This window comes from Hippocampus guttulatus, chromosome 16 (assembly GCF_054856545.1).
Source record: "Hippocampus guttulatus isolate MCC_2025c chromosome 16, RoL_Hgut_1.0, whole genome shotgun sequence".
NCBI classification, from domain to species: domain Eukaryota; kingdom Metazoa; phylum Chordata; class Actinopteri; order Syngnathiformes; family Syngnathidae; genus Hippocampus; species Hippocampus guttulatus.
In genome coordinates, this window is record NC_141276.1 from 3,585,135 (window position 1) to 3,608,309 (window position 23,175).

The 23,175-nt window shown below is 44.4% G+C and overlaps 4 protein-coding genes across 6 annotated transcripts; 2 read left to right on the forward strand and 2 right to left on the reverse strand.

The window, feature by feature from the left end:
• The first annotated feature begins 226 nt into the window (after nucleotides 1-226).
• Nucleotides 227-7,152, forward strand: znf598 (zinc finger protein 598). The gene is made up of 12 exons (XM_086133716.1): nucleotides 227-464; nucleotides 1,068-1,180; nucleotides 1,316-1,445; nucleotides 1,690-1,901; nucleotides 2,023-2,240; nucleotides 2,307-2,400; nucleotides 2,565-2,752; nucleotides 2,943-3,021; nucleotides 3,095-3,966; nucleotides 4,116-4,281; nucleotides 4,370-4,517; nucleotides 5,344-7,152. Exons 1-12 carry the CDS (start codon nucleotides 291-293, stop codon nucleotides 5,740-5,742), a joined length of 2,793 nt encoding a protein of 930 aa, XP_085989842.1. The 5' UTR covers nucleotides 227-290; the 3' UTR covers nucleotides 5,743-7,152.
• Nucleotides 7,153-8,404: 1,252 nt separating this feature from the next.
• On the reverse strand, nucleotides 8,405-14,609 carry syngr3a (synaptogyrin 3a). Its single transcript, XM_086132608.1, has 4 exons — nucleotides 14,436-14,609; nucleotides 11,279-11,513; nucleotides 10,791-10,936; nucleotides 8,405-10,545 (listed from the first exon to the last, which is right to left on the reverse strand). Exons 1-4 carry the CDS (start codon nucleotides 14,535-14,537, stop codon nucleotides 10,333-10,335), a joined length of 696 nt encoding a protein of 231 aa, XP_085988734.1. The 5' UTR covers nucleotides 14,538-14,609; the 3' UTR covers nucleotides 8,405-10,332.
• A 580-nt stretch (nucleotides 14,610-15,189) lies between these two features.
• On the reverse strand, nucleotides 15,190-17,343 carry gfer (growth factor, augmenter of liver regeneration (ERV1 homolog, S. cerevisiae)). Of its 2 annotated transcripts, XM_086132610.1 has the most exons (4): nucleotides 16,938-17,086; nucleotides 16,613-16,668; nucleotides 15,893-16,092; nucleotides 15,190-15,635 (listed from the first exon to the last, which is right to left on the reverse strand). In XM_086132610.1, exons 1-4 carry the CDS (start codon nucleotides 16,978-16,980, stop codon nucleotides 15,473-15,475), a joined length of 462 nt encoding a protein of 153 aa, XP_085988736.1. In that variant the 5' UTR covers nucleotides 16,981-17,086; the 3' UTR covers nucleotides 15,190-15,472. The 2 variants fall into 2 exon arrangements, with proteins under 2 accessions (XP_085988736.1, XP_085988735.1); XM_086132609.1 differs by lacking the exon at nucleotides 16,613-16,668 and having other exon boundaries at nucleotides 16,938-17,343.
• Nucleotides 16,957-21,790, forward strand: drg2 (developmentally regulated GTP binding protein 2). Of its 2 annotated transcripts, none has more exons than XM_086132607.1 (14): nucleotides 16,957-17,101; nucleotides 18,648-18,740; nucleotides 18,984-19,144; nucleotides 19,395-19,484; nucleotides 19,568-19,628; nucleotides 19,735-19,825; nucleotides 19,912-19,984; nucleotides 20,303-20,393; nucleotides 20,468-20,565; nucleotides 20,678-20,754; nucleotides 20,825-20,913; nucleotides 21,010-21,068; nucleotides 21,186-21,239; nucleotides 21,502-21,790. In XM_086132607.1, exons 2-14 carry the CDS (start codon nucleotides 18,677-18,679, stop codon nucleotides 21,586-21,588), a joined length of 1,095 nt encoding a protein of 364 aa, XP_085988733.1. In that variant the 5' UTR covers nucleotides 16,957-17,101; nucleotides 18,648-18,676; the 3' UTR covers nucleotides 21,589-21,790. The 2 variants fall into 2 exon arrangements, with proteins under 2 accessions (XP_085988733.1, XP_085988732.1); XM_086132606.1 differs by lacking the exon at nucleotides 16,957-17,101 and adding an exon at nucleotides 18,387-18,518.
• The last annotated feature ends 1,385 nt before the right edge of the window (nucleotides 21,791-23,175 follow it).

Here is a 23,175-nt window from a genome sequence, read left to right on the forward strand (position 1 = left end):
AGCCGCTACGTCATATTTGTTTGACCAGTTGTATAAAGGCATATTACTCAAACCCGGATGAAGGCGCAGTCCGCATGTTGTCTCCCACGTGGAAGATCGTGCGCAGATTCACACATAACATGCTAGCGCAAAGCACCAGGCCTGTGGGCGGCTAACACTTCATCCGCATGACATACAGATCAAAAGGAAAGCGTTGCGTGTTACGTCATTAGACTTTCACAATTACGTAAGCACGACAGTGGCAGCGGCTGGACTCATTAGGCAATTTCCCCCTTCATTTTTACTCGAACATGGATTCCACAAACCCCAAGGAAACGGAAAAGCACTGCGTTTTGTGCTGCCAAGATATCGACATCTTCGCCTTCGGAAAATGTGACCACCCGGTGTGTTATCGCTGCTCCACCAAAATGAGAGTGCTATGCGAGCAGAAGTACTGCGCCGTCTGCCGTGAGGAGCTGGACAAGGTGCGGATTTCGACGCTACTGTGGCCCGAGGATGCCGCTTGGCCATGCTAGCCAGGCCGCGACATCCTGCGAGTGAATATTTAAAAGCCTACGTTTAAAAATAATGACAAAAAAACCCCAGACTGGTATCAGATCCATCATGGCCGAAGAATAATACGCAGCCTACGTGGACACCAGTCAAAAGTCATTCTTGTTAGCCTGCTAGTTCCGAGCCACTTGTGGTGCGTTCAAGACGACACCACTAGCCAAACTGCCTTCTTTTATGATAAGAGCGGCTGACAACGACAGCTCAATCTCTGCTTGTATATCTTTGTTATATGCATAAGTAGTGCTCGCTTTCTAACGAACATACCTGGCTGGTTTGTGTGTTAATGGATAACCTACCTGTCATTCCTATCTTCCCTGCTCGGACTTTAAACCCCAGCTAGACAATGTCGTACCAAAACGACCACCCTCACATCCGTTACTATAACGCTTGCTTGCTGAGTTGAGTAGCATTTTCAGGGACAGCATCGGAAACAATTGCCTCAGTCCTTCTCATGTCAGTAAAAAAAAAAAATCCCTTCAAAAGTTAACGTTAAATGTCCTTAATATTGTTCTCAGGTGGTGTTTGTGAAGTCTGCAGAGGCATTTTCTTCTCTGCCACATCAGCAGTTCACCTGTGACAAAAAGAATGACATCTATTTTGGTGATGAGAAGATCCATGCTCAGTACAGGTAACTTTTGTCCTTTTAGGCTGCCAATGATCTGTCCTGGCAATGCGGCTCCCTTCCTTTTGAATGAAGACTTTTCTTTCCCCCATCGGACATCAGTTCAAGCGGTGGTTTATTTTTATCTCTGTGTTTACTCAGGCACCTGCTGTTGTCACAATGTCCCTGCTGTGCTGAACCTAAGATCTTCTCCAAGTTTGTGGAGCTGGAGCAGCACATGAGGAAGCAACATGAGCTCTTCTGTTGCAAGCTCTGCACAAAGCATCTCAAGGTAGGGTGATAATTAAGCTGATTCGGAGAAGGTGCTGTTTTAAAACTTAGCAAGATGCACCTTTCTTGAGTACCAAACGTGCTATCTTTTGTTTAAAAATAAATTTGGCAAATTGTGCTCAATTGCAACAAAATGTTTGTTTTTATTCACGTCTTTTTTTTTTAGACCTTTTTTTTCACGTTTTGATGTAAAAACCGTATCAACACCCAATGCTGTCAATCAATCCAATACTTTCCGCCTCCAGATCTTTTCACATGAGCGGAAGTGGTACAACCGTAAAGAACTCGCACGCCATCGAGCTCACGGCGACCCAGATGACACCAGCCACAGGGGACACCCACTGTGTAAATTCTGCGACGACCGCTACCTCGACAACGACGAGCTGCTCAAACACTTGAGAAAGGACCACTACTTCTGCCACTTCTGCGACGCTGACGGCTCTCAAGAATATTATAGGTGTGACAGCACACGGGCCACCTGGCATTGAAGTGTGCAAATTTGTAATTATTTGTTTTGTGACTTAAAGCCCTGCAAGTCGTTGGGTTAAGCTTTGTCCTCCGAAATCTTGCCTTAACAGTGATTACCAGTACTTGAGCGAGCACTTCAGAGAATGTCACTATCTTTGTGAGGAGGGCCTCTGCGCCACAGAGCAGTTCACCCATGCATTCCGCACCGAAATCGACTACAAGGCACACAAGGCGTCAGCGCACAGCAAGAGTCGTGCCGAGGCCCGCCAAAACCGCCACATCGACCTGCAGTTCAACTTGGCTCCAAGACAACAGAGGAGAAATGAAGGTTTGACTCTGCAACACATCTATTGGTAGTGTGTGAAGTCAAACGGGAGTGTTTTGTTTCTATCAGGCATGGTCACCGGGGAAGATTATGAGGAGGCTCGTCACCACCGAGCAGGAAGAGGAAGACTTCAGGTGGGACAGAAGAGCTGGCGGTACTCTCGGTGAGTCTTAACTAGGTGGAAGGTGTGTTCATAAGAGTGGATTGTCCCACTCTGATGCGGTGAAACTGATGCATAAGCGACCTGAATTTTTTTTGCCGATTTGTTGCTGTCGGGCCAAATTCCAGTCATTCATGGGGGTTGTTTTGTCACACGCTTGTCTGCAGTGAGGAAGAGGACAGAGAGGTGGCAGCCGCTATGCGGGCGTCGATGGCAATTCATCGACAAGACGATCGACTGGCCGCGCTGGAGAGGAGCGCTCCCAAATATTATCGGGAGGAGAGGACCGACAGACCCCAATCGGAAGAGCCAACTCCCAGGACAGGGCCAATCAAACCGACAAGCAAACCTCCAGGTCAACAACATAATCTGCTTTATTTATTCACAGAGTAGCACCGATGCCTGGGTAGTATTATTGTTGTGTTTAGTTCCCTTTCATCTGTCCTTAGAAATGCTCTATGGACAGGCAGAGAGATGAGGCAGCACTATTGGTACGCATCATCACCAGCAGCAGCTGTAATTCATTTATTGCAACCTTTTTGCAGTCAGGACAATGAGGAGTTTAAATCCAATGGAGGAGGAGGATGACTTTCCGGTATTGGGAGCTGCTGCACCACCTGCAACGTAATATAACACAACACAGCACAAACGTCACCCTCACAAATTGAAACGGCTTCATATGTTTTTGTGTGTACAGTGTGAAGTCCTCTTCACCGGTGGTTCCCTCAGCTCCCAGGACCCTTAAGGAAGACGACTTCCCCAGCCTGTCAGCAAATAATGTCGCAGCCCCCATGACGCCGTCTTATCCCGCCCAACCAAAGAAGTCCTCTTTTCAAGAGGAGGATTTTCCCGCTCTTGTGTCCAAAATTCGGCCCCCCAAATCCGCAACGGGCAAGAACTCTGCGTGGTCCACTCACACTGTTCCGGCTCAGCCCAAAGCTCACCCCGCTCCTTCTTCCAGGCCTCCCCATCAACTCTCCTCAGCATCCCCCGGCCCCCAACTCTTGACCTCCTCAAGCTCCTCCTCATTGTCAAGGAGAAAAAAGAAAGTCGGGGAGAACTTAAAAGTGGCTCCCGTGTGCTCGCCTCCTTCCTCCGACGACGAGAGTGGCGGAATGACGCAGCAGCAGTTCCGCTCGGTGCCCACCATGCTTGACATATCATCTCTGCTGACAGTGAAAGGAAGTGGCGGCAAACCTTTCACCGCGAACAGCAGCGCGCCCACTTTAGCGCCTAGCGCTGACCTCCTTACCGCTAAAGCCAGCAAGAAGAAAAAACAAAAGAACACGGCTTCTCCTTCTCACTCCTCAGAATCAGGAACGCCGGTGCCCTCAAAGACGCTTTCGGTGGAAACGACGGCTCAAAAGGAGAATGTTCCTGAAAAAAACAGGACCAAGCCCTCCAGTGCTGCTGCGGCGGCGACGGCACCGAGCCGATTGGTAAATGGCTTCAACGAGAAACCAGCCATTAGTAAGGAGACGGTCACGGCTTCGCCACAAACCAACTCGGATGCATTTGTCGAACAAGAGGAAGACTTCCCCGCCCTCAACTCGAAGAAGCCACCTCCAGGTATCGATGTGTGCGCGCGTGTTTGTGTGTGTATAAGAATTTTTTAAGCCGTGCTGCCACATGTTAAAGGTTAAATCTTTCCACAAGGAAGGACGGGATACGTTTTCAGGCTCGCGGCCGCTAGTAACACTTGACATTATGTCACGCAGGCTTCAAGACCTCCTTCCCAACAAAGTCATCCGCTCCTGCCCCATCCTCATCAATGCCCCCGCCGCCGCCCGGCCTGGGACTTTTGGCCACCAAGCCCCCTCCGGGCTTCACTGGGATCCCCCTCAACAGTAACGTGGTGGAGAGCCCTCCTTTGGCAGTTAACCTGTAAGGCCGCCCTCTCGCCCGCACATTTTAGGTCTTGTCACAGCTTTATTTTTAGCTGCCTTACACTTGTTTTATTTCCCTCCGACAGCCTGCCGAAAACATCGAATTGTGATTACCTGGTTCCCGAGGACTTCCATCAAAGAAACCTGGAGCTGATCCAGTCCATTAGAAAGTACCTCCATGATGACGAGTCCAAGTTCAATCGGTTCAAGAACTATTCGGCACAATTCAGACAGGTACCGGTACTTAAAAATGTGTACACTGAATTTTCCAGGAAAGTCTTAAAGTGCGGTTGGTACACTGAAAAAAAAAGGTAGCTAAATATGGGTTACCTGGTGTGCTTTTTCCCACTTCACCTTGAAAATCAAACACAAAACCTAACACATGGGGACATTGGAGGTTTCTGTCCGACAGTGACGCGTTAAAATTGAATGCGTTTTAATTGTGCAAGTCAATTCAAAGGAGCATACTGAAAACTGCGACTTGAATGCAAAGCGGGAAAACGATGCATTTGCGTTGTGACTCACGACATCGTCGTCGTTCGTAATAAATGAAGAATGAGATGAACATTTTTTTATGGCGGTGACTCATTCCGCGACATTTCCTCATACTTGCTCCTTTGTCGTCATCAAACTTAAGGGTGAGTACACGTTTTCTCATTTTTGTATTACTATTAATGGTGGTAATGTATTTATTTACTTTTCTTATACTTGTGTGACTGTTCAGAATGTTCAAAAGCCAGTTAAGGGGTTCTTTTTCTATCATGTTACGCTGAATAAATCCTGAATTAAATGGCCTGAATTCAATCTCACCATCGTGATTTCTGATTTTCCTGTTTTGATTCGGATTTTAAATTACGATGAGCACATCCAGTTCTCGCACGTGCTTTTTCTCTTGCACAGGTGAAGCAAAACAACTTCAGGTCCAAAATCTAAATCAGAACAGCAGTTTTACCGAATGGATAGTGATACTCTCCACTGTCATTCAAATGATGCCATCCGTGTGACTTGGTATCTGCTTTTAACCTTGAAGCATCTCTTGACGCTCTCCATGTGTTTCCAGGGTGTCCTATCTGCAGCCCAGTATCACCGCAGCTGCAAGGACTTGCTGGGCGAAGACTTCAACCGCATCTTCAACGAGCTGCTGGTCCTGCTGCCAGACACCGTCAAGCAGCAGGAGCTCCTGACGGCGCACGGAGACTACAAGGCTCTGGAGAAACAGTCGGAAACGGGAGGAGGCGGTGGAGGAAGGAAAAGCAAGAACAAGAAAAACGCATGGCAGACGCATAGCACGCAGGCTAACGGCAACGGTAACGCCAACGCTGTCGAGCTGGACTGCCAGGTGTGCCCCACGTGCAGACAGGTGCTAGCCCCAAAGGATTTCAACTCCCACAAGACGCTGCACATGCGGGACGACGACGAGTTCCCTTCCTTGCAGTCCATTAGCCGAATTATCAGCTAGCCCCGCGGTGCCATTAAGTACTCTGTTGATGGCTCCCATCGACAGCTGCCAGCATGGAAGACGGCCGCGGTGGCTCACTGCTCAAAAGGGGGACAACGTGGTTCCCGATGAACACGACGTTCAAACATGTAACGGTTAAAATGTCGTCTGAAGTCGCGTTCCAACTGAAATGTCGGCGCTGTGCAATGTGATTTCAAGAGGACGGAAGACGCAACCTGATGATCTTACTTGAAGAAGGCCTTTGCTCCTGACAAGCCCCCCTCCCCCAGCTCACGAATGACACGTTTTCCCCTTTTGGTTACCATGACAGTTGATCCTATATCAGTATCAAGTCAGGATGCCTGGTTCAAAAATAAAAGCAGTTCCAAACTAAATTATCTAGCTCATTGTGTTAATGTAGCTGTTGAGCTCCATTGAAGTTGTGACTGTATGCAAAAATAGAACAAATGTCTTTTTTTTTTCATTTATATCTGTTCAAACTAATGGAAGTTTGCAATTTTGATTTTTTTTAATATATACTGTATGTATATATATACAGAGTATATAATTTTTTGTTAAAAGAGGTGACAGTACTACATGATAAATAAGGCGTCTCTGGCTCAATTATGTGCCAGACAAGAAACCACCGCGCCCGAGGAAAAACAACCAGAGAGAGTGGAGTTGATTCATGAGATTTCAATTATTTGTCGCGCAATCACAGACACACTCGTAGCAGAAATACTCCCACCACCCCAGGGTGACTTGTTACCACATAAAAGCACCTTATTTGTGATTGAGTGTGCATTTGGTATGGCCCTGGGGTTGTCCCCCGCTACGATGAGCGCAAGTGTACGACTAAAGATTGACATAAGTCACACCTTTTGACTGGTTATTTTTCCTCAAAGACAACACGGGGCCAATAGCTTCTAATTATTTTCCACAGCTACTACTGTATTCATCAGGTACTACTGTCAGGTTGTATTGGCTGTCTTAACAAATATGGTGAAAAGTGTTTTCTGTTTGCTCGTTTTTTTTTTTTTTAATTGCAAACCCTTCAACTTACTTGAGGACTGATTAAAACATTGGACCCGATTTATTTGATTTAAATTGAACCGCACTCAAATGAGCAGTGTGTTCTGTTTGCTTATTTTCTGTTTAAATTATACACTTAGTTTTGAATAAGCAGGTTTAATTCACCTCACAAAGGTTAAGAGTAGCACATTTGTATTTCAGCCCCCATAGTTTTAAACAAAATGTATACTTCAACACTTGCGTTGGCACTCTTCTCTCAGGACCTTCAGCTTGCAGTGCTGTGTATCAAGCATGACTAACTTCATGACAAACCACATGTAGTTTGTCTTTACATCATGCGGCTGCTGGTGCTACCGTTTTGATTTTCTGTCAGGCTCCAATAAAGCCATTTGTGTTGGATGCATGTTGCTGAATGTTTTTCTTTAACCTTAATTCTAATATTTGTTGTTGAGTCCCCGCGGTATTTAATTTTTTTTTGTCATTCTCTGGATGCATATCATGTATTGGTTATCACTACACTGCGTAAGTGTTGTGGCTGGCCAATATATGCTATTACCGTTTATGCTCCAACTTAATTTGACTCACGGAAAGAAACAGGCAATCATGTGTTTTCTTTTTTTTTTTAATTGGGAGTGATGCTCAGACTGCAGTCCAGAGACACTCATGAACGAGTGACACATGTCTGTACACAGCGTTTTCCTTTTCCTCTTTTTTTTTGTTACACAGAAGTCAAAACACCGTCAAAACAAGAAGGGGGTGAAGAACTCAAGGCATTTCGTAAAGGCAGCACGCAAAAATGAAAACTCACTTGTTAGTTGATGGGCTTTTGATTTCCATCACCAATCTGACGGAGGAAAAATTTTAACATCCATGCAAAGAATTATACTGGAACCCTCACAATTAACAGCACCAGCGTTACTACAAATCACTTGTATTATATCTCAGTCCAACAAAACTACAGCATGATCACAGACTTAAATTTTTGTGTCCATGGCCCATTTAGAAGTGCTGAAAATATTTCTGAACAAGAGCGCACTTTTGTTCAAAATTATTTGTCATGTATATATACTGTATATATATATATATATATATATATATACTGTATAGAGAGAGATTTTTTTCTTGAAAAGGAGTACAGGACAAACCAGAACTTGGACATCATCACATACATGTTCCAATTATTTGAATAACATACTGAATTGTACAATCAACCAACACACAGCAGTGTACATGGGCCAGAGCACAAAACACAGAAAATGTTGGACTTAGGTTTTTTGGGGTTTTTTTTTTGTCTACCACACTGACTGACAGAAAAAGAGAACAATACAACCTGACCCGACCATTAGCCTCACTTGACATTGCGCTACTGCTTCTACATTGCCTTTGAATTGGATTTTCTCCCCATGTGGGTCTTAATTTAAGTTAAAAAGACTCACACGGTTGGATAAATTGTTTGCTTTCATTGGGACTCAATTGATGTGATTGTGACATCAGCAATGTTGAAATTGAATAAAGGGTCAGCAGACTGTGTCACTCAAAGACTCTAAGGCCCATTATCGTCCCAGAGCCTCACAAGAAATGAAACACTGAAGAACAGCCCGAAGTTTACACAGCAGCATCATGCAATATTTTATTTGGGGCGGGGGGGGGGGGGGGGGGGGGTGTAGCGCGTTCATACGCATTGGAACTATGATAATTATTAGTAAAATGTGTGAAACAGTAGAGGACCCTGTCGGCTGCATTCGTGGCTGTTGAATCTTTACAGTGTTAGTTTCATACAATACTATCATGCATTTTCCTATGATGATTACTTTTTAAAAAGACAGCGTTAGTTGTCCCTCTGCAGCCATACCAGCTGTGTCCAGCCGAGGGCGCTGTTGCTAATTCAGCACAGGCAAGTCTGAAGCGCGAAGAAAATAATCAAACGGATTTGAAAATAATCAAACGGATTTGGTAGAATAGATCTATTAATTAGTGTAGCAATGTCCTTCCTCGGTGCTAAACCTTGTTCTTGAAAATAATTTTAACGCAACAACATGTTTAACGCATCCGCACACTCAAGCATACACACGACTGTCACGCTTGCACCTTGGCGGGCCTCCTCCCTCCCTCTCACCATGGCAACAGAACCCCAAAGGAGATTTATAGTTTTGGCGTGTGACCACACGACATCCTCTGCCCGCCCTTTCTCGCGAGTCCCCGTAAACAGACAGCAGTAATGTCTCCAAAAAGAAGAAAAGATTCATAGGAACAAAAGGGCAGTTTGGCAGCTTTCTAAAACGTAAACAGAAACACACCTGTCGTACAAACGAATCTGCCTACTCACTCGAAACAAGATTCGACCTAGGACGCCGTCTCAAATGACACACCACCTACATTCCCTGGTACAGAAATTGATACACGTACATTTGGCTGGAGTCCACCTCAAATTAGCGAGGAATATGTTGCATTTCACCATAACATGCACGACGAAAATAAATATTCGTTTAAAGCTTGAATTGGAATCAAAATTCTACAAGTCAAATTTGCCTGAGTTTTGGTAGTACAATTCAAAGCTGAATAGAGTGTGTCATTTGAGGCAGAGCCTACCAGTGGTTTGATGATGAATGTATAGAAAGCGAACACACCTGTGATAACGTGAATGAACTTTTTCCAAAAGAGAATGTGACATATAACCTTGACAATAATCTGAAATATTTTGTTCCAGGGACTATGCACAGGTAGGATACTCGTATGTGTCAATCATTTTGAATATCAAAAAACTAAAACTCATGATACAGAGATCATTTACTACCTTACATCTACATTAAAAATCATTTTGATTATTCAAATTTGGAGGGGCTCCCCATTTGTACAGATTATAGGTCACATTTTTTTTTCTCAAAAAGCCATCCAGATATTAGACCAGGGTATGGTTTCACTTTCTATATTCACCACAAAGTAGTCTACTTACACCACAGTACAGTAAAGTACACAGCAATCTGCATGAGAATGAAAGATATTGCACTTAGTCACAAAAAACATTGTCGTTGTGATGATGATGTTCAGCATGTGGAAATCTACTCAGTTAAGTCACTGTCAGTACAGTATGGCACTTCAGTTGCTATCTCTACATTTGCAAACATGCAGATTCAATACACATGATCACCGTTTAACTGCAGCAAAAGGAGGAGAACATGAAATGAATAAAAACATTCCTCTGAACAGTTTGCCATGAGAGAGAATAGTTTAGATTTTAAGTGGAGGTGCTTTTTGTCATACTGCTTACGAGTTGATCTCCGATTTTGGGTGTGAATACAGCAAAATTGCCTCATTTATGGTTCCTCCTCTTGTTTGCTTTACCTTTTTTTTTTAAATCAATTTTATCCTAATCTGCATGACAGTCTAGAAAAGTGCAGATCAAGCTGGAATGTTCACGTAAACAACAAAAGGAGGAAACAAAGTGGCTGAATTTTATTTGATTGAATTTTTTTTTTGTACCACCTTTGGAAAATCAGCCCACAGCGACTGCGAGCGGACCGCGACAGAGAGCAATTGTATTTTAATTCCCCTCGCCTCATCTTTTTCTACGTATCATCTCTAGTAAATGGGAACCTGGTATGTGGGTGCTGCGTTGTTCTCTGTAAACGGAGGGTTTTGGTAGGTGTCTGAGGGCTCGGCGGTGACCCCTCCCCCCGGCGAGTTGGAGGGTAACGGCTGGGTGGGGGCTGCGCCGTCCAAGTGCTCTGAGGTGAACAGGGTCATGTCAGTGCCCAGCAGGTACTTCTGCACCGCGCGCACTGTAAGACCGGCCTGTAAGCACAATCGGATGGACACGCTTAGAAAGGAGTGCACCGGAACCGATTCAGCCATACCTCCGATCATTTCCAACATCGCCAGTCCCCGTAGGATATATTTCTATATATTTTTTTCATGCCATTGTACGGAGTTGACTTGAAATCACTGCCGACATAGTCAAGTCAACTCGGGTCACTCGTATCTCAGAGCACCAGAGAGTGGTTGCAAATCGCCGCCTTAGTTTGCGTTCGGTTTCTTACCCAAGTGATGATGGAGAAGAAAGAGAAGGCGATTGCAGCCCGAGCTGCGTCAGCGCCCTGGTTGAGAGGCAGCTCAGCCGTGGTTGTTCGAGACCACTGGTTGGCCAGGAAGCAGAAACTTACAAAGTACAAGAAGGCCCAAAAACCTGCCAGAAACAGAGACACGGCCGCTTTGTCATGGGAGAAACCACACAGTTGTGTGAGTGTCATCAGCTGGTGTTTCGTCATTGAAACCTAAAAGGTTGTCGTCAAATCTCCTGACGTGTCATGGATCAGAAACAAAGACGTGGGTCAGGCTGGATACATCTGAAAGTTATTTTAGACATCGACAGTACCCTGGGGCTGGACCGTTGAATCAGCCAGCCAATTTAATCAGTCGATATATATATATTTTTAACTCATTCAGTACCAGCCAATTCTAGACCAAGTCTGAAAAGACGTTTAAAAACGTCTTTGGGAGTGAATGAGTTAATTGGCCGCATCCTCACCCGAGAAGCCGATCTCAAGCATGACTGCCTTCTTGCGGTCCTTGACGGAGCTGATGGAAGAGAATTTGTAGTCGAGCAGCAGGAAGAAGGAGCAGGCCAGGAGGCCCACCAGGCCCACGAACACACCGTAGTTACACGCGTCGGCGTTCTTGTTGAAGACGCAATAGAGACGCTCGCTGCCTATGTTGACGTAGCCCTCGTTCACGATGGAAGCGAACACCACCAGCGAGAAGATCTTGAGGACACGGACCCGGAAAAGGGAGATGAGACAATTTGCAAAAATAGAGTCAGGCTCAAAAGATTATTCTTATTTTCTAATCACTGGGCATTTCATTGGGTGTAGCTGGACAAGCAAAAGTAATTCTCTCTGTTTCTACGCCAGTGTTGATATTCAACCTTTGTTGCTTGAAGACTAAACGAGGGCCACCTCAACGGCCAAGTTATACATTCCCTTTTGCCTCAATTGCTTTGAGACACAATCAAGAGAAGCACAGTTTGCGTGGTCCCGCCCACTCAGAAGTTTTCAACGTGACACATTTATGTGATGCGTGGCAAAAATCCACATTCAATCTTACATATATCATGCGCTGTCGTCTGCCGAAAATTTTCGACATTTCGGCCCACAAGTGCTCGACTTTATTTAAAACAGGCAGCAATTATTTGTCGATTAGTTTTATTAGACACGTCTCTCTTTAACAAGCACGCTCGGCAGTGTTGCAAGTGAACGTCTCTTTGCTCGCGCTCAGACCAAAGGCATTAACCTCATTTCCATCCTTTCTGTTACAATTGACCGGAGAGTTGGATGCTTCGCTTCCTTTCCAGAATCAAACAGTCCTGAGGCATTGTGTGCGTGTGTGTGTGTGTGTGCGTCTGTGTGTGTGTGTGTGTGTGTTTGAACAGCATGAGCGATACAAGCAAATGCGAGAACATTAATCGTCTTTCTCTTCATGATTATCATCAATTCTCCTTTATAAGTCCGTCTTTATTCCTCTCGTACATGCACATACTAGTCAATTGGGTAACAGCGGATGGCAGAACAGGGCCATGTGATACGCACGCACCCCCCCCCCCCCACCCGCATGGGGGGGTGTGGGTCATATGATGGTGGAAGGACACACAAAGGGAGAATGTCAGAGCCACAATCACGTGAGAGCTTCTAATCTGCTTAGATACACAGGTGGTTCGAGTGGCTTGGTGCTTTTGCAGCAAAGCAATGCACCTGCAAAAAAAAAAAATCACATGACTATCATTGTTGAAATTATTTCAATATTCCCGATTGCATAAAAAAAAAGGATATACACATGTGTGACGTTTTTGTGAAACGTTTTGTGACGACAAGGAGAAGCAAGACTATCTACAGCAGTGGTGTCAAACATACGGCCCGCGGGCCGGAACCGGCCCGCAAGGAGGTTTGATCAGGCCCGCAGGATCATTTAAAAGTGAAAAAATGCATAAAAGACACGGAATGAATATTTTTAATGATGTGCAATTCATGAAATATCCGCTAGGGGGACACACTGTTTTGATCAGAGAAAAAGACAACCTTGTTTTGATCAGAGAAGAAGACAATACCAGCCTCAGTCTGTCACTGAGACAGACCCAACACAGCAGACGCTATCAAGGATATGTGAATACTTTATTCTTTACACATATTATAGCACTCTCCTTAGTTTGTAAGGTGTAGGCAGGGATTACATTTAGAATTTATATGCTCGTGTAAATGGTTTTAAAAATTCCTTTCTTTATAAATCTTGTTTAATCTTAAAAGTGCATTACTATATTTTTCAATACCAATTACTTGTTAAGGTTTGGTGCCTTTGTACAGTCAATGGGATCAGCTGCAATGCATATATGTGAATGATAAAAGTAAATTGCATATTTGTCTAAGGAAATCTAAGGTCCTTCATGTAATGTTTTGTAAAAAATATATTCATTAAATTTCAACATTTTCCTAGTATTCTTGTGCTTCTTTAGACCAAAACAAAGGATATACATATTATTTTGGTTATTTACAGCAGAGTATGGTGTCATTTTTAATGGTCCGGCCCACTTGACATCTACCGAGGCTATATGCGGCCCACAATGTGAAATGAGTTTGACACCCCTGATCTACAGTATGGCTACTGTATTTGGATTCATAGGGATACTCCAACTAAAGGCCTTATCCACTTTATGATCTTACACGTTGAAGCCGTTATGTTTGGAAGAAGAACCTGCAAAGTGTCAGGAAAAAGATGCGCTTCATCATGTTCGATGATTTAAATAATAAGATAATGATGGATGGATGGATGGATAATATGGGCAAATAGCTACGGATGGATGGATGGATTGCTGTAATAGACAAAGTGGCAGACTGATGGACAGCAATGGGGAGTTGTTTGTATTGAGCGCATGTTAGCCGTAAAGCCAGTTCTGATCAGATGTGGAACATATCATCAGTGCCAGCATCAACGCGATCATCTGAACCAAACAGCCCTTTCGTGTCTAACATTGACACCCATTTCTCGCCCTTACATCACAGACATTCCCACATTGGTCGTGCCAGTGGGGGGAAGAAGACCTTCTGCATGCCACCCTGAAGTGACGCTTGCTTTCACACGTCAGGCCGCGACGTGAGTTCGTGGGACTGGGTGCGTGCGCAGGGGCGTTCACGGACCAATCACAGGTGAGATGACAGACGACGTTTAACGCAAATCGGCGGCTAATTTTGCTGAACAATAAGGCTGTGCATAATGAATACGACTATACATGATCATTTAAAGGATGCAGATACGAGGCTTAACGTGATTGAGGATGTTTTTGGCTCATTTTAACGCAGCACAATGTGGCACGTTTAATAGATTTTTAAAAAACCCAGAAAGGCGGTGTTATATTGCGTTTGTATCTCTTGAACATCTGTAATAAGACAAACGCTCGTCGCTGGGCCTTGGTTTCATCCTCTGCACTAACACACCCAAGAACAGAACATTTGCCAGCCCTTCCTCATAAATACTCCATTTATCGTTCGTGTATTTCTCGTTTCTAATCGTTATCTGTAGATTGGTCCGAGGACCCCGTCACGAGGCTCGCGCAGCTACGTTAACAGAAATAACCTACGCGCACAAATAGCAGTACGGTAACTAATCATTTGAAAATAAAAAAAAATAGCATCTCTCACCCACGACAAGGCTCTGAGGATGGTTTGTGGCTGTTTGGCGAAGCTAATAGGGTCGATAGTGGACCCGGCGCGGCCCGCTCCGAACGATCCCACTCCGTCCATCTTCGCTGGTTCCGTGAACGCTCCTCGAAGCTCGCTCGCTCCTCGCGGCTCCGGGGCACGCGCTGCCCAGCTCTGCTCGGCTCTGCTCTGCTGCAGGGACGCTCCTGCGCGCGCGCTCACGCCTTCTGTAGCGGACACGCGCGCGACGTGCACGAGGCTTGCTCTCGCCCTCACTTCTGGGAGCGCATTAGGATCAATAATGCACGGTCGAGTCATGACTGTGGAATATTTAAACACATACCTAATGTTCTGGATATTTATCTATCTATCTAAATAACCGGTGAGCTATTTTTTTTAGAACAAGACCCACGGGCTACTCATGTGGCCTATGGGGGCTAACTGGTGCCTTCGGGCACCGCATTGTTGATCCCTGGAATAGAGAAATGTGTGATGCATACAAAACTGCTGAGATCACGTCAAGGGTCAACGTTAGCAGACTGGTATGCACGTGTGCCCATTTTAGTGTTTATTAATAGCCCGTCTATAGACAGGCTCACGCAAACAAACAGATCATATCGCAATTGACTTTAAAAGTCCTTTGGCTTGCAACTAATTTGTCTACCCATGAGAAATCAATTTTGGTTGAAAATGTCTTATGGTTAGACTCCAAAAATGTTATTTAATGATATGACAAAGTAGAATGACATATAAATTTGATAGGGGGGAAAAACCTTTAATGTGGAATTCGTTGCACCAATGAGAACAAACACCAAAGCATAAATATCCAGACTCAATACAGTGTCCCGTCACAGTCGTAATGTTTCCGTGTTAGTGTTGGTCCAGAACAGTTTGTACCCTTAATTTTGTTAATGGGAACAAATATATTCGTAGAGAACAAAAGGGGAAAATCCATGAAAAATTAATTCATATCCTGTCACATGATCTCGTTCAAAAGCTGGCAGCGTCGGTACTCAAAAGTTGTACAAGGGTTTCTCTCAGTCACAGGAACCATCTTTCCATCCATCCTTCCATCGCTCATCAACTCGAGAGCAATCAAACTCGGGCTTGCCCAGACGCACATTGATGTTGTTATGGAGTCGACAGAACCACTGGGACAGAGCGTGACGGCTCCCGGTGTCCGGCTGATTGGTTTTTAATCTGTAGGGAGGAAATGATGTCATATGATAAACTGCCTCGACAAGGACAAGATACAATATTTCCGAAAATAGCGAACTAATGTCTATGATCTGAGTTAATGTCATTACTCTTGTTTTTCTTCTGAGAAAAGTAGAGGCGTCTATTTGAGGGATGATACGCGGTATAGCTTTTAAAGGAGACATAACGGAAATTTGACTTTTTAATCACATGCCTACAAATACATATATCTAAAATTCACTACTATGATAATATCTGACCTGTTCCTAAGGTCTTCTGCACATTCATCACAGGGGAAGAATTTGGAGAAGAGGTTAATGAACTGGCCCATCTCTTGTTGCTGGTGGACAGTTGGTTTTTCGGGATAATATGCAGCCATGGTGTGCAAAAAGGACCAAGTGTTACGCCCCAGCTCTTGCCTGTCCAGTGGACACTCGGGATCTTGCTCCGCTTGGGACTCCTGAAATGGTTTAAAATGGAGGTTGAATAATAATGTGCTGGACAGTAGAATCTGCTTTCAGTTGATTTGTGGTATTTAGTTGGACACTTTTCAAGTCAAGTCAAGTCAACAGTATTTATAGAGCACTTTCAAACAGCCATCGCTGCATACAAAGTGCTGTACATGGAGCAATTTAACACGCACAATAAACAGTAAGACAAATCGGTAATAACCGATTTCATGGTTTGTCTTCTGAAACAACTGACCCCCCGCCCCAAAAAAAACAAAACATGATTGATCTTCAGAGTTTGAAAGAAGTCTTATTATCAAAACCAGCTGGATACGCTTTGCCTCTATGAACAAACCACTTGTTTGAGCCATGTGATTTTGTAGTAGAAAAAAGTAATCCCACAAGCTCTTGTACCAGTAATGAGCAAGAGAAACAAACTCCTTTGAAGAGCCATTGCCGCTGCAATTGACCTTCTAGTTGCCGCATAAGGGCAAAGTGAAACTTTTGACTAAATGAAATTCCTCAACTCACTTCAGCAGTTCCTTGACACCAAGCCGCCACAAGATGGTGCCAGAGTAAGACTTTTGCTTTGCGTTGAGCAGAAAACAGTGAATAGGTGAGTTTCAGACAATAACAGTCAGTAGGTTAAAAATCAGCAATTTGTTAAAGAGAAACAAGTGCAAAATTCCACCCTAATTACAACCACTACACTCAGTGTAATGGTGAATGTTTATTAATGTGTTTTTATGCGTATCTCTGCCGGTCTGTAGAAACCAACCTCCCCCCACCTCTTAAAAAAGGTTGACGACCGCTCTTCTAAAACACCTGCCAACAACCTGCGTTGACCTCATGTCACCTGCACAGCAGCTGTCGTCCGCTGCTTCTGTGACTTCATCCATGATTTAAAATCCGTACAAGCGCGGCACGGCTTCTTTTTCACTCCAGTTGGCTGCTGCTCCCCGCTGGAGTTTTCCTCAGAAGTTCTGCCGACCACCGGAAAAGGAAAACCGTCAAAAGCAGGTGAGTTGGAGGATGGTGAGTCTTTCTGGGATGCGGACGCAGACATGTTTGTCCTCCGACCCGCTAAATTAAAATAGTTATTTACTGACTGGTTGTTAGTCTGCAAAATGATTTTAAATGTATTATTCTTAGTAGCGAACCAACATGCTTAATCTGCAGATTCTGCATGCTTCCCCGTGTGATGTAAGTCCTATACTTGGCGTGTCTTTGACGGAAGCGAGAACCCAGTATGTGCTTACGGTTTTCCGGATCTAACGACATAACTGGGCGGAGTCTATACATCTATACTTTGGTAAACACTACCATCTAATGGCTCAAAACGGAACACCAAGGGGAAACCGTTCACGCATCGACGGTGCAGTGAAATCAATCACGCAAATGTGGATGATGGTGGATTCATTGACGCAGTGGTGAGACGCCAGGGCCAGAAAGTGGCTTCTCTGCTGTCTTGAACACTATCAGAACAGAGGCACCGATATACATTTACAACCTAGATTCGAACATGTGAACCATTCAATTGAAATCAATTCGGTCACATAGCCATAACAAATTTCTTCATTCTCTTTTGCTTCTTTAGGCTGCCAAGTTACAAATTAATAAATCGGTTATTTAAATGCAATTATTTTGTTTTTAGAATAAACTTTTTACATACACATGTTAACACTTAGGGCGGCCCGGTAGTCCAGTGGTTAGCACGTCGGCTTCACAGTGCAGAGGTACCGGGTTCGATTCCAGCTCCGGCCTCCCTGTGTGGAGTTTGCATGTTCTCCCCGGGCCTGCGTGGGTTTTCTCCGGGTGCTCCGGTTTCCTCCCACATTCCAAAAACATGCATGGCGGGCTGATTGGATGCTCTACATTGTCCCTAGGTGTGAGTGTGGGCGTGGATGGTTGTTCGTCTCTGTGTGCCCTGCGATTGGCTGGCAACTGATTCAGGGTGTCCCCCGCCTACTGCCCGGAGACGGCTGGGATAGGCTCCAGCACCCCCCGCGACCCTAGTGAGGATCAAGCGGTTCGGAAAATGGATGGATGGATGTTAACACTTTGTCTTTCAAAGTTGTTTAAAACATGGTGTCAAACTCAAGGTGTGTGATTGATATATTGTTTTATTTAATTTTTTGTGAATTTATTTTCATTTAATCAACAAATCATCTTGCTCATTGATTTAAAAACGTTCCCCTGAGCGTTCAGTAGTTCACACTCCCCTCACAAGAGAGCGGTATTTCCCCTTCTATGTTCGTGGCCAATGGCGTTGTAAACGAAGAAGTGTCCCCCCCCCCCCCCCCCCCCCCCGCTGTTGGTTTTGGTCTTCGGGAGCATGCTGAGCAGTGGAGTTTATGTTAAAGTGTAAACCTATGTTCGTGCAGCTTTGAAAACTAGACGCCATACGCTGTGAATGCGGATCCTCATTTTAACAATTGTGGGTTTGACTTATCGTCCTTTTTAAATTTTATTTTCCGACTGTTACATCTATTTGCATAGCTTTACAGCGGTTTCGCGAGCCGTGCTAGACTGACACGTTTTTGTATGGGTTTTCCTCATTTGACAGTGCAATTGCAGTCCAGCTGAAGTGCCATTATGGGGATTTTGGAGAAAATCTCCGAAATAGAGAGAGAAATTTCTCGGACGCAGAAAAACAAAGGTAACGTAGGAACAAGTGGCTATCATACTGTTAGCAATGAGCATAATGGAAGAACTTTGGAGTGTTTTATGCCAGTGGCATGTCACTCTGAAACCTGCTTTGAACACAAAATAATATTTTTATAACATGTGCTATCTACTCAAAGTGATGACAAACAATTCTGCCTTGTCTGTGAAGACGTTAACGTGACAGTTGCAGAATAAAAGTGCTGGTCCGTGGTGATTTACTTCCTTTCTTCCACAGCCACTGAGTACCATCTGGGCTTGCTGAAGGCCAAGTTAGCAAAATACAGATCTCAGCTGTTGGAGCCCTCCAAGTCAGCGGGGGCCAAAGGCGAAGGCTTCGATGTTATGAAATCTGGAGATGCACGTGTTGCTCTTATTGGTTTCCCCTCAGTGGGCAAGGTATGTCCTCATATTTCGGTGATGGCCCCTTATGAAAATCTGAACACTCGTGAGCATTTTTCTTTTAAACTTTGTGAAACTGTACTTGTACTTCATCTTTAATTTCTTCTTCTATTGTTAATCTCCTGTATATAGTCACTTTACGTAGTGCCCCCTTAGTGTTGAAACCTAGACACCACATAACTGAATTCATAAGCACGGCTGTTGGCTCATAAAGCCAATTTTATGTATTCAATCTTGTGTGCTCTAGTCCACTTTCCTCAGCTTGATGACATCAACAGCCAGTGAAGCCGCTTCCTATGAGTTTACCACCCTCACCTGCATACCAGGTGTTATTGAGGTACACTCATTCACATCAGGACACATCGAAAGTGTTCTCTTGGCTTTTGTCCCACCCACACTTGCATGTCTTTCAACATTCAGTACAAAGGGGCCAACATCCAGTTGCTGGATTTGCCAGGAATCATCGAGGGCGCCGCACAAGGTAATCAAAACTGCTCAATCATGTTTTGCTGAGTCAGTAACTGTCATCCTTCACACCAGACTGCCCCAGTGCGGATGATTATTGTGTAATTATGATACACTGACAGGTAAGGGAAGGGGTCGTCAGGTCATCGCCGTCGCCAGGACAGCAGACGTTGTGATCATGATGCTGGATGCCACCAAAGGGGACATCCAGAGGTGAGTGGTGTCAAGTCATTTTACGTGCGTGTGTCAGTGTGTCTCATTTTCAGACTATAGCCATGACGTTTGTCTTTTGTCCTTAGAACACTTTTAGAAAAAGAGTTGGAGTCGGTGGGCATTAGGCTGAACAGGGAAAAACCAAATATCTATTTCAAGGTAAGCGCTTTTAATTATTCCCACTCACATTCACACCGATGGACAATTTGGCGTGACCATGAGGCAGATGCGTTAACCTCTCTTTTTCTGTGCTGCTCTAAAATTAACCATTTTATAAGAAATGTCAATTTTATTTTATTTTTTTTACAAAAGTCGGGATTGTCTCGAGAGGCATATTTTTCCCGACATTTTGATCAACATCTGAATTTTTTTGACCTCGGGAGCTTTTGGCTTCAGAGGCTCCGCTCTTCTCTCTCCAAACGGACAAATGTAATGTTTTATATATATCATTTTTTTCCCTCCCCTGTACTTCCATAGCAAAAGAAAGGCGGTGGCCTCTCCTACAACTCCACAGTACCTCTAACCCACTGCTCGGAGAAGCTGGTTCAGCTCATCCTTCACGAATATAGTATCCTTCACAAGCAGGAAAGCAGAAAAGCAAATGAGCATCTGATGCGCTTGTTTTCTTTGACCATCCATCAGAAATCTTTAACGCCGAAGTCCTTTTCAGGGAGGACAGCACGCCGGATGAGTTCATTGACGTCATTGTCGGGAACAGAGTTTACATGCCTTGTCTATATGTCAGTTGTTTTATTATTATTATTATTATTATTATTATTGAAGGCTTGTTTTGAGTTGCTGGTCAACTTGTGTTTCTCATATATGCAAAATATTGATCTCTGCATCAACCAGGTGTACAATAAGGTGGATCAAATCTCCATTGAGGAGGTGGACCGCCTGGCTCGCAGACCTCACAGTGTTGTCATCAGGTCGGCCATTTTACCGGGCGCTATTGTGTGCGTTGGTTTACCGGTTCACTGACTGTTCTTCTTTGACTAGTTGTGGGATGAAGCTCAACCTGGATTACCTTCTCGAGACGCTGTGGGAATACTTGGCTTTGATTTGTATTTTTACCAAGAAAAGAGGAGGTTCTGTATACAAACATAATGCTTCTAATTGCTTCTAAATGCCTTCTGCAGTCATTTTTATCAACTTGTTTTTTTTTTTTTTCCTCACCACCTCAGAGCGCCCAGACTTCGCTGATGCCATCATCATGAGAAGAGGAGCAAGTGTCGAACATGTGGTCAGTAGGTTCTCAGCAAATGTGCTGCGGAGAGCCGCATGTCATCACATATTGCAGTGTGTCACGTTGATTTGAGGCCAACATTGCACATGTTTGTTTGTTTTTGTTTTTTTGCAGTGCCATCGCATCCACAGAACCTTAGCGAGCCAGTTCAAGTATGCTCTGGTTTGGGTACGTTTTTACACAGCACCGCCGTGTATTTGACTCCAGGAACGGGCATTGGACTACATTTCCTCGATTGATGCGGGGAAAGTTAACTATCAGTTGATTCTTGGTGATATTTTTAAAACAGGGCAAAGCTCTGTGTGATTAATTAATATCCTGTTGATTTTGATGCAGTTAGCTAATTGAATCACTTTAAATGGTAATTAGAGCTGATTCAAGACTTGTATCAAAGCCGTTCCCCATCATAAAATGTCGCGCCTGTTTGCAGGGCACCAGCACAAAGTACAGTCCTCAGAGGGTGGGCCTGACGCACATCATGGAGCACGAGGATGTCATCCAGATCGTCAAGAAGTAAAGACTGTTCTGCAATGGAAGCGCACCCACAAATCTCTTTATATTTCTTTTAACAAAAAAAAAAAAAAAAGATAAAATATATCAAGCCGTTCTGAGTTAAGCAAAAGTTGATTCATTTCCCTTTTAACTCAACGACTAAATTCATTGACAAAGACAGACATGATGAAGAAAGAATAAAGTCCACCTTAGTTTCAAACCAGAAAGTCCTCGTTTGTGTTATGCTCTAAACATCTCATGAGTAGTTGTCTCCCTGCATACCTCCGACCTTCTTCCCACCATGCCGCAGGTAAGGGTGTCTAATTTTTGAAACCTTCCCTGCCTCCATTCCAACTACCCAACTGCTTCTCTTTCTTTGTTTCTGTTTTTTTAATCTCTCAGCCAATGTACATGCTTCTCACACACACACACAAGCACAATGGCAACATTAAAAATTGAGCAGCATCTCTTGGATGAAGAGGAAGAGAAGTGGGGATACACTTTGCCAAAGGGGAGAGGGGCTCTAGGAATCCCCTCTGTCTTCTTTGAAAGATGATCTCATTCAAGATCTCTTCATCATGTGTAGTAGTAGCAGGCCATGGACCGAGAGCTTTGTAATAACCTGAGTGGGAAGAGAGGAATGATAGAGGGATGACTGCCGGGGGAAGAGGAGAGGACAGGTACAGCGGACTGAGTGTGCAATTGCGTGAGTGGAGCAGACACTTGATGCTACTTGAATGCTGTGTTTGCGTGCGCGTGGTGACTGAACACAGGCTAGAATTGCGCTCGTTCGTAAGCCTTCTCATGGTTTTATCGCGGTGTGTAAAGCTGTAAGTTCATTTCTGGAAATAGTTTTGGGCTAAAATAGATGCAACAGTTTGATGACTACAGCCTGTTCGAGTCAGTCATCGACAAAATGAATGTCAAGAAAGTGTAGGCACTTAAAATATGGCCTGCTCTATTATTCATTCCGACCCGGTATTAGTATACAGTACTTCTAAAGGCAGATTTTTGTTGATGCAAAAGTTTTATGGACTCTTAGTATCGTAGAAATGTATCTGATGTTCTGGCCGCTGATTGCATCTTACTCATGCAAGAGGTGGTTTGCGACGTTTAATGACAAATGACATGCGAGACCCTCGCATACAATGTCAGCTCATCCTTGTTTGCGTATCATGCGAGAGAAGAGCACATGTTTTATCACTTCATGCTGTGCAAACGTGGATGCGGTGTTTGAGCTTCGGCAGACCTATAGCGACCCTGTGAACAAACACGTTAATAGCAGCCTGTTTACTCACCTTTAGTTACGATCTATAGGAGGCTTTCTGGAGTCGAAGACCGGGTTTGAAAGTGGGTTTTTTTTTGCAACTAGCTCTGGAGTGCAATCATCCACCCACTGTTGTCTTTGTGTGTCTATTGTCTCTTTGTGTGGCGCAACCCATGACGTCCCACATTTATTGTGACAATTTGACCCTGCGTGTGGGGGTGCATGCGTGCCTGAGAGATGTCTTTTTGCGGCAAGTGTATGTGTGGCGCACTGATAAGCACGCACACACAAGCCTTACAACCTTCTGTCATGGGGGGGAGGGGGGGTTCACTACTTCAGGCTTTG